This window comes from Sander lucioperca, chromosome 8, assembly GCF_008315115.2.
Source record: "Sander lucioperca isolate FBNREF2018 chromosome 8, SLUC_FBN_1.2, whole genome shotgun sequence".
Taxonomy (NCBI): domain Eukaryota; kingdom Metazoa; phylum Chordata; class Actinopteri; order Perciformes; family Percidae; genus Sander; species Sander lucioperca.
In genome coordinates, this window is record NC_050180.1 from 27,545,522 (window position 1) to 27,555,193 (window position 9,672).

General features: G+C 38.9%; 1 protein-coding gene across 1 annotated transcript; it reads left to right on the forward strand.

Moving 5' to 3' along the window:
• The first annotated feature begins 690 nt into the window (after positions 1-690).
• On the forward strand, positions 691-8,383 carry LOC116034880 (interferon-induced protein 44-like). The gene is made up of 7 exons (XM_031277648.2): positions 691-787; positions 891-924; positions 2,614-2,815; positions 5,323-5,478; positions 6,141-6,309; positions 6,674-6,774; positions 8,222-8,383. Exons 1-7 carry the CDS (start codon positions 733-735, stop codon positions 8,378-8,380), a joined length of 876 nt encoding a protein of 291 aa, XP_031133508.2. The 5' UTR covers positions 691-732; the 3' UTR covers positions 8,381-8,383.
• Positions 8,384-9,672: the final 1,289 nt, after the last annotated feature.

Genomic DNA, 9,672 nt, shown 5'->3' on the forward strand with positions numbered 1-9,672 from the left:
ACGTTCTGTTACCTTTTCTGATCAGTTTTTCCGCCTGCCAAAACGTCTTCCTGACCGTCACACTTTTGTCTCACCAGTGAAGTTTGGTTGCCATAGATACAGTATATATTGGGCACTGCTGATCCTTCATCGGCTTCCAAGCCGGCTCCGTTGCTCCAGAGCCGGGCGCAGCGCCGCTGACCCTCGGTATTACAGCCTCCGGTAAAAGTGAAAATGAAAAAGTTTGTTTTTTATTATTCCCGTTTTTAAATCATAGTTGCCATCTATTTCTCTCCTCTGCGTTGTTTACTTCTCCGCCAGGCTGCGTAAGACGTGTTCATATCTTATCTACTTATTTGGCTGGACCTCTTCACATCTCCTCCCCATTCCCGCTGCTTAACACACTTTATTTGCTTACGCTTCCATGGTTATAGAAAATAAAACCGTCTTAAAGGTGTGAACAATTCTGCTGTTGAAGAACACGTCATGAATCTGACGTAGACTTTTCTTAAGGACTTTCTTCAGATCATATTTAAGAGAAAACTTAGGAAGATATTGGTGAATGAGGCCCAATGTTCCCAACAAATGTAAACATCAAAAGAACTTAATTTGAATTAAGGCCTTTACACACCAGGGACGGTTGTTGTGCATTTAATTTATCAACATATTTGTTATCAAACTGTTGTTATTGTCATGAGTTTCAGAATCATATCTGTGATAACCAGATACAGATTCATATCGCTGAATCTTTACATGTTTACTAAATTATTTTTCTTTTCAGGAACGCCAACCCCGCCGCCTTCTCCCAGTAAGATATTAAGTTTATTTCTGAACATCACACTTTTAGTAAAACCATTATTGATTTGAAATATTTGCTTATTTCCTAAATAATTACACAATTTCCACTTCAGCTTTGAAGGATCCATGGAGGGAAATAGCCTGGGGGTGAGTTCACTTTATTACCATTTATATTTGATGTGTGTGTCACTGCTATTTAAAATAAATGACCCCGAATTTAATCAAACCAGACGGACCAGAGGTTGTCAAAATACCTGAGGGTGCAGAGGGTTAAGAATACAATGTTCTGAAGCTGCAAATACCTAGAAATGTCATATTTCTGTACCAACTGTTGGAAGGAGGTGAAATGTCCATCAATATAAAGATCAAACAGTGAAACCACATCCTTTCTAGACCAAACATCAAAAGCCTCATCCATCATTGATGGGACAAACATTTCATTATTTGTGGTGCAGCCTGTGATAAATCTTTAAGAGAAAGAGATCTTCTAACCTGATACCAGATACTAATTGAATGTATAATAACTGGACTAGTTCATCTAGAGATAGGCTGTGTGAATGGTAGTTTAGAACACAATGAAGCTGCTAGACCCCCCTGAAACTCCCAACACATGGGGGCAGTGTTGTCATTCCTTACCCAGTCTAGCTATGCTTTTATTGTGGCTGCCATCATTATTATTATTAGGGCCCGAGCACTGACAGCAGCGAAGGCTCTATTGGAACTGAAGGAATTATTATTTTCTGCAAATGAATTGGCTTTTTGAGGAGCTTAACATATTCAAAAACACCTTAAAGATGAAAAGTTATTAAAACAAAAACTTTTCGTCTGAAGGTGTGGGCGTGGCGTGGCGGCCATTTTGAGTGTTTAGTGATGAACAAAGAAGTTGTTGTAACTTGAGTCTCTGTTGTCGTATCTGCCCGAAAATTCTCACGATTGACAAGGGTCCAGGCCTGAGGACACCTACAGGCCATATTTGACTTTTGGTCATAGCGCCCCCCGCTGGCAACAGGAAATGCACCTTATATGACAAACATCATCCGATTTACATGAAACTTAGAATGTGTGGTTGACATGTGATACTGAGCCGGCCCCTATACTTTAACCACGCCCACTTACTCAGACCACGCCCCCTTTCATAACATTTGAACCGTTTAAGGTAGAGTCTTGTGTGAGGTATCAGTGAACTCAGCAGAGAGTTGCTTCTTCATTGGTCATAGTTTGGCCCGCCCCCTATGCTTAAGCCACGCCCCTTTCATAAATGGTGACCCATTTAAGGTAGAGTCTTGTGTGGGGCATCAATGAACTCAGCAGAGACTTCCATTTTTATTGGTGATGGTTTGGCCCGCCCCCTATCACAGCTAATGAACCGTATGACGTAGAGTCTTGTGTCAGGTATTGTTGAACTCAGCAGGGAGTTCATTGGTGACGATTTGCAGTGTCTGAGTGCCGCGCAAACGCACGGTCGCAAGGAGCGGCAAATGCCGGTAACCCCGACGCGCGCAGAGGAGCGAGGGCCCGTCCATCGCTGCTTGCAGCTTTAATTATTATTATTATTATTATTATTATTATTATTATTATTATTATTAGTTTCGTTTACTATATGATCTAATTTCCATCTGAAATCGGAGTGTTTTTGTTCAAAATTCTCACTAATATTAATACTTCTGATCAACAATTTGTTTTCTTTTGTTAGTTTTTCTTTAGTTTTTTTTGTTTCAAACCAATGGGTCCAATGTTTTTTTTTGTAGTTTTATTGCTGTTGAGATCAATAATAGTTATGTTGATAGATGTAATATACATAATAATCTAAAATTAAAATGTAATGTCTTTTAACAGAGCCAAAGCGAGTGATCTCCAGTATGTGAAGGATTATGAGCCTGAAAACGATGACATCAAACAGGTCCGAATCCTTCTGTACGGACCCGTCGGTGCTGGAAAGTCCAGCTTCATCAACTCTGTCAGCAGCGTCCTACGAGGCAGAATGACTACTCCTGCTTTGACCAGTGCAACTACCTCTGACAAGAGTTTCACCACAAGAGTAAGAAAACTTTAGATTTCAAAGTACATTTTCATATTAAACCTCCAAAGCAGCAGCAGCTGTTTTATCAACTTTCACTTCAACATTTCTCTTCACTTCCTCTTAATTCAGTCATTTGTTACTTTGAGTTACGTAATTTGCTCCTTTGAATAATCTGTAGACTTTGCACTGAGTCAGATAATATCAACTTTATTGAACCCACACAGGGAAATGTAAAACATGTAAATGTTAGCAGGAAAAGGAAGTACACCCATATATGTAGACTAAAAGTAATAGATTTGGGGCCTCAGGCCAAATTTCTCTTGGCCCATGAGGCTGTACAGACAATGTTGGGCCTTTTGCAGTGTGGCTGGCCTATGGTCTGTTCCTTGTGAATATTTACCCCTAGGTATATACATGTGTCCCCTCTCACCACCTGGAGCCAGTTGGTCAGAAAGTCCAGTATCCAGTCACAGAGCAGGCTGTTCTTATGAACCATTCCTACAGAAAAGATATGGAAAGTAAAGCACTGTAATTCATATGTATTCCACGTATTTATTATTGTATGCAGCACACTGACTTTTGATGTAAGGCAGCTGCCTTCATTGTCTGTAGTAACTATGACCGGAGCACCTAGGATAAGAGCACTAACATCCTCATAGGGAGGAGGTCTGGGTGGATGTGTGGGTCCTAAAACACAGGGCTTTCAGGCCAGGGAGCAGAGTTCATGTCCCAGGAAGAGGTTAGGGAGAAAACCCAAGACTTTAACCCATCTAGGGAGTAACCGGGGAGAACTACTTAATGAGCCCCTGTTTTAACCCAAACCACAATCTTTTTTCTAATCTTAACTAGTCGTTTTGGTGACTAAATTTACCTTTTAGAGGCTAAACTTAACTGTTAGGAATGCTGTCAGGACCGTCACAGTGATGTTTTTGTGGCTAAAGTTTCACCTAGGCATAACAGTGACATATTTTAGTTTAGTTTTCCTCCACCGGGAATTGACCACATGTCAAAGTGTCCCTGAGAAAGACACCAGACCTTAATTTATTACCCAAACTGATCTGGAATTTGATAAACATAAAAACTAGGGCTGTCAGCATTAATGCGTTAATTGCGTTGCAATTAAGGGCCGAGCATAACGAAATATTTTTTTTTAATCGCATGCCGCCATTTCTTAATTTATTTTCACTTCACTCGGCTTCACGTGGTGCCCAACAGGCTACTATTTTGACCCTTTGCAGCACCGTTACTTCTCATCAAGCTGCCACTTCCTCCTAACACATCCTGCTGCTGCTACTGCAGCATGATGGACAGACAGCAGCAACACAATCCTGAATGGAGCTTTTTATTTTCCAAAACTCCCAGACGGCTCGTAGACAAGTGGAAAGCCATAGACACATTGTGTAAAGCCAAATTAAAATATCACCAAAGCACGTCAAGCTGGAGCTACCAGCTACGAGCTAAGCATAGTAGTACAGTTAACGTGACTCAGGTTGATGCTAGTGGGCTCAGGCAAAGCACTATTTTGGAGAGTGCTACTCGCCAACCAGTTATTGAAACCAAAGTGCAAAGTGCAGACGCTGTCTCACCAACCGGTGATCACTGGACGTCAGTGAGTAATCAACATTATTTAGGAGTTACTAAACACTAGATTGACTCTGGTAAGTAGGGTTGGGTATCGAAACGTACCGACCTAAACGGTAGTAACGAGGCCGAATAAGAACAAAAATTTCTGAGCCTCATTTCGGTGCCTGACTTTACATTACACCTGACAGCATGTAACGTTAGCCTACCTTTAGCTAGCAGCTGGATTAAACAGGGTTACAATGCTGACAGCTAACGTTAAACAGTGTAAAGTGTGACTGTATTTCACTGTAGAGGATTCCTACAGCGGGACGTAACAGTCTGCTCTGCAGCGCAGCAGCTGCTGTTGTTGGAATCAAACAAGACAGACGGTGAGTTCCCTTAAAACAGGAAGCCTCGTGGTGCATTCACAGTAATTGTAAAATACCCTTTTCCTGTCTGGTGGTTGTTTTTGTCGTTCAACAGCAATTTACTGGTGAAATAAGTTATTGTTATAGTTATTACATTATTATTAAATCTTTAATTTTGACCATGGCCTTAACAATAACCAAGTTCATGACTGTTGTTTAGTACCCTTCTTTTTTCTCTTTTTTTTTTTGTTTACAGTAAATAAATAATAAGCAAATACAAATCTTAAAATCAAGTTCATAAAGTCACTTTCTTTGCATTCATTTGATTCCTAATCAAGATCCTCTGGTAAGAATGGCTTTCCATTGTTAATATGGACTTAAAAACTGTTTTGAAATGCAAAATAATAGAATTGTGACTCATGTGATAAAACATTAACTATAGCGATTCAAAAAATTAATCATTTGACAGCCCTAATAAAAACATGATTAATATTGATGCATCCAGGGATGTTTTACAAAATAAACACTGCAGGACCCAAAGTCTGTAGATGGCATCATTGTGATTAACAGTCATTTAATATTTTTATGTTACAGTATGAAACTCATAAAATCAAAAAGGAAGGAAGAGGACAGTCAAAGACATATTATCCTTTCATCTTCAATGACATCATGGGTCTGGAGAAAGATGGTGGAGTTTGTGCTGATGACATCATACTGGCCCTGAAAGGACATGTGAAGGAGGGATACAAGGTACAACTGGGACATTATTAAACTTTCAGTCTCACATTGCCAGACATATCTCCCAGTGCTGCAGACAGGTCACAGAATGTTGATTTTGAACTTATCAGTAAAATATTCACTGACAACAAAGGTTTTGATTCATTTTATGTTAACTTGCTAGAACCTTCATTGGACCTCATGCAGCAACATTCTCCTTACTTCCTGTTAGAGAAAAATAAGAAAAGTAAAGTCCAGATGCATCAGACAATCTTAACAATGCAGATCTGCTTCTACCCAGGTGTCCTGAATGTTAAATCCCACTTGATCATGACTGTTTACAGTAAACACTATATAAGGGCCGGTGTTGTGCAAATTCTCTGGTATACGCCCAAGAATCTGAGAGATGTCACCAAAAAAGGCTGAAGAACTTCAGCAGTAGTGAAATGATCATACTTTCTATTATTGTTAATTGTGCTTCTTTTAGAATAGGAATAGAAGTAGAAGTAGAGTGCATAACGCTCAGGAAAATACTGCACTCTTTAGTTGGTCAATCGAGCAATCACATTCTGCTGCCACAAGATGGCAATGCACCTGATCAGCCCTCATTATAAGACGCTCATGAGGGTGCATGAGCATTTTGACAACACTGTTTATTTTAACATGTCATTATTTAATTGTGTTTTATTTTCCAGTTCAACCCTGCATCTCCACTCTCTGATGGTGATTCAGGCTACAACCCTCGTCCGTCTCCAGATGACAAAGTTCATGTTCTGGTTTGTGTGCTTTCTGCTAATGCAGCGGAAATTACAGACTCAGTTCTGAAGAAGATGGCAGAAATCAGAGAGTTAGCCAGTGACCTGGGTAAGAATATAATATACTTGGCTTCAGAAAGTATTGAAACTGTTTATTTTTTACACTTTATTGTGTTGGTTTATTTAAAAAAGGATTTTTTTTAATTTAATATCAAAACCTGAATCTCTCATTTAAGGAAGTATTCAGACCTGTTATTCAGTACTTTGTAGAAGCCCCTTGTACAGTAATTACAGCTTTGAGTATTCTTGGGTACAGCTTCAAACTTTGCACTGTTGGATTTGGACAGTTTATACCATTCTTCCTGGAAGATCCTCTCAAACAACAAACAAAAACAATTGTTCTCTTTTTTTTTTATTTTCTCAACAAAAACCTCCTGAAAAAGCTAAACTACTGAGTGTGTTTCTGTCTGCAGGGATTCCCCAAATGGCAATAGGCACCTACATTGATTCAGCCTGTCCTGAAACTGAAAAGGATCTGAAGAATGTGTACAAGAGCAAGCACCTGAAGAAAAAGGTCAGTTTCTGTCTTACTGAGTCCGTACAGAAATATAACCTGATGTGATTTAAAGATATAGTGCGTAGTTTCTGAGGAATTATAAGTAATGACAACAATTCTGTGGCGTGTCCACATGACACATTTTTTTTGTTTCACGCAATGAATTGCCTTTTTTGGGGACTTTTTCATATACTAAAACTCACCAAACTTTGCACATGCATCAGACCTGGTGAAAAATGTTATATTTTAAGGGTTTCGTAGATAGGCGTGAAAAGAATTCCTCGCAAACGCCCCCTACAAAACTTAAAAAATGTAGCCCCTGCAGTATGTTTAACGTAGACTAACGGAAATTTGTACACATATGTAACATGTCAAGACGTACAAAGAAACTCATTGGAGCCATACCTTTAATGCAGAAAGACGTCCGCCATTTTGAATTGAAATTTAGAAATTAGTGTGATTTTGGCCATTTCCACATGTCAGATTTTAACGAACTCCTCCTAGAGATTTCATTCGATCAACTTCAAATTCGGTCTGTGCCATCTTAAGAAGTTAAAGATGAAAATTTGTTAAAAGAAAAACTTTTCGTCATAGGGCGTGGCCGTGGCAGGGTGGCCATTTTGTGTGTTACTCCATCAAAACAGTAAGTGGGTGTAACCTGAGTGTATGTTGTTCAATCAGGCCTAAACTTGTCATGACTCATAAGAGTCCAACCCTGAGGACATCTACCGGCCAAAATTCACTCAAAGTCATAGCGCCCCCTGTCAAAAGAAAGTAGGCCCAAAACTATAGGTGCTATACTTTAATGAACTCCTCCTAGAGACTTCATCTGATCAACTTCAAATTTGGTCTGTGTCATTGAAAGACTTCAGTGATGTAAAGAAAACAAGACTTTTCATCTAACAGTGTGGCCGTGGCGGCCATTTTGAGCATTTGGCAAAGAACGAGAAAGTTGTTGTAACTTTAGTGTGCATTGTCCATTCTGCCCGAGTTCTTTTTTCATTGGTGATGTTTTGGCCCGCCCCTCGATGCTTAATCCACGCCCGCTTTCATAACTAATGACCCGTTTCTCATAGACCCTTGTGTGAGGTATCATAGAACTCAGCATAGAGGTCTTTCTTCACTGCTGATGGTTTGCCCCAAACGCTATGCTTGTTACAATATTTACATGCACCTTTCCAACGCCACACACTCCACCATGCACGCTGTGTCCGACATCTGCGCAAATGCATGACCGCATGAAGTCGTATTCACCAGTAACCCCGACGCGTATGGAGGAGCGAGGGCCCGTTCAATGCTGCTTGCAGCTTTATTTAGTGTGTATCAACTCATTTAGCAATGGCTTGAATGTAACAGATGTTCAATAATATCAAAAAGTTACGCGCTAATGTTTTAACTCTGTATTCCAAATATTTTCAATATATGAGCACAGAAAACACAATAACTCCCATTGTTTACCACTCAGGTGAAAGACTTCAGTGCTTCAGTGGGAATCCCAGAGAACTACATCTTTCCTGTGAAGAACTACAGTGATGAAATCGACATCAATGATGACGTTGACTCTCTGATCCTGAGTGCGCTGAGAAAAATGATCGACTTTGGAGACGACTTCATTGACAAATGAATTATAACAAATGTTTAAAGCAGTGAGTCTGGGATGTTCAGATATAATCGATTTGGAATTTGAACAAACACTCAAATAGACACACAGTTTAGTTTCTAGAGAAATATTTTCATGTATAAGGTGTGGCTGAGGTTACAGTGATTGTTTTTGTTCAGTAAATAATTAATTGATGGATATAAACATGTACATACATGACATTCCTTTGGAGTTTTATATACATCAATATAATATAACATGTGTATGTATCCAATATTACCATGTAATAAAATAGGAACAGGCAGTTTTGCATTTTGCAGCACTGATTCATGGTTGTTACACAGAAACTACCAGACGTGTTTCAAGGTAAGAAGTCAAAAGATTAAACTTAATTTGTGAAGTATTATTCCATTTATGTTCGTAAATTTTAATGTCCGGTGGCATTTTCATCTCTTTTTATATGCTGTTACTGTAGCTATATGCGTAACGTTAGCAGAGATTTAGAAAATGGTGTGTTTATCAGTTGTAGGTACAGGATGGGAGGTAACTGCACCTTTTTAACTTCACTAGCAACGTTAAATGAAAGCTAATATGTACGAGTAGTTTCTCATGTAAGAAGTATAACGTTCCGTAACATTAGCTACGTTATAGCATTCATAATAAAATGATAAACGGATCATAATATAATTACGTATGTGCTAATTTGGGTAATTTGGTAACATTGGGTATAGCCAGGTGAAAATGTCTTGTTGACATAAAACAGTAAAATACTTAATGTAAAGGTCTGAATGGAACCATTTAGGCTACCCATGAGCATTAATACATAGAGGCAGGAAGAAGTACTTTAAACCAGTATTGATTATTGAGTGTATTAAACTAGTATTGATTATTGAGTGTATTAAACCAGTATTGATTATTGAGTGTATTAAACCAGTATTATTATTGAGTGTATTAAACCAGTATTGATTATTGAGTGTATTAAACCAGTATTATTATTGAGTGTATTAAACCAGTATTGATTATTGAGTGTATTAAACCAGTATTGATTATTGAGTGTATTAAACCAGTATTGATTATTGAGTGTATTAAACCAGTATTATTATTGCAGAGATGGGGTTTGGGGCTGAGTCAGTGGGACTGTTTCTGGGGGATGAGTCTGAGGGAAGAACAAGGGTAAGGAGAGTGCAGAAGACAAAAGGTAGGTCAAATAAAAGTGAACCCCCAGAAACAGTCCCACGGACCCAGCCCCAAACCCCATCTCTGCAATAATAGGCTAATTAATAAAGGCTGGTTTAAAGTACTTCTTCCTGCCTCTA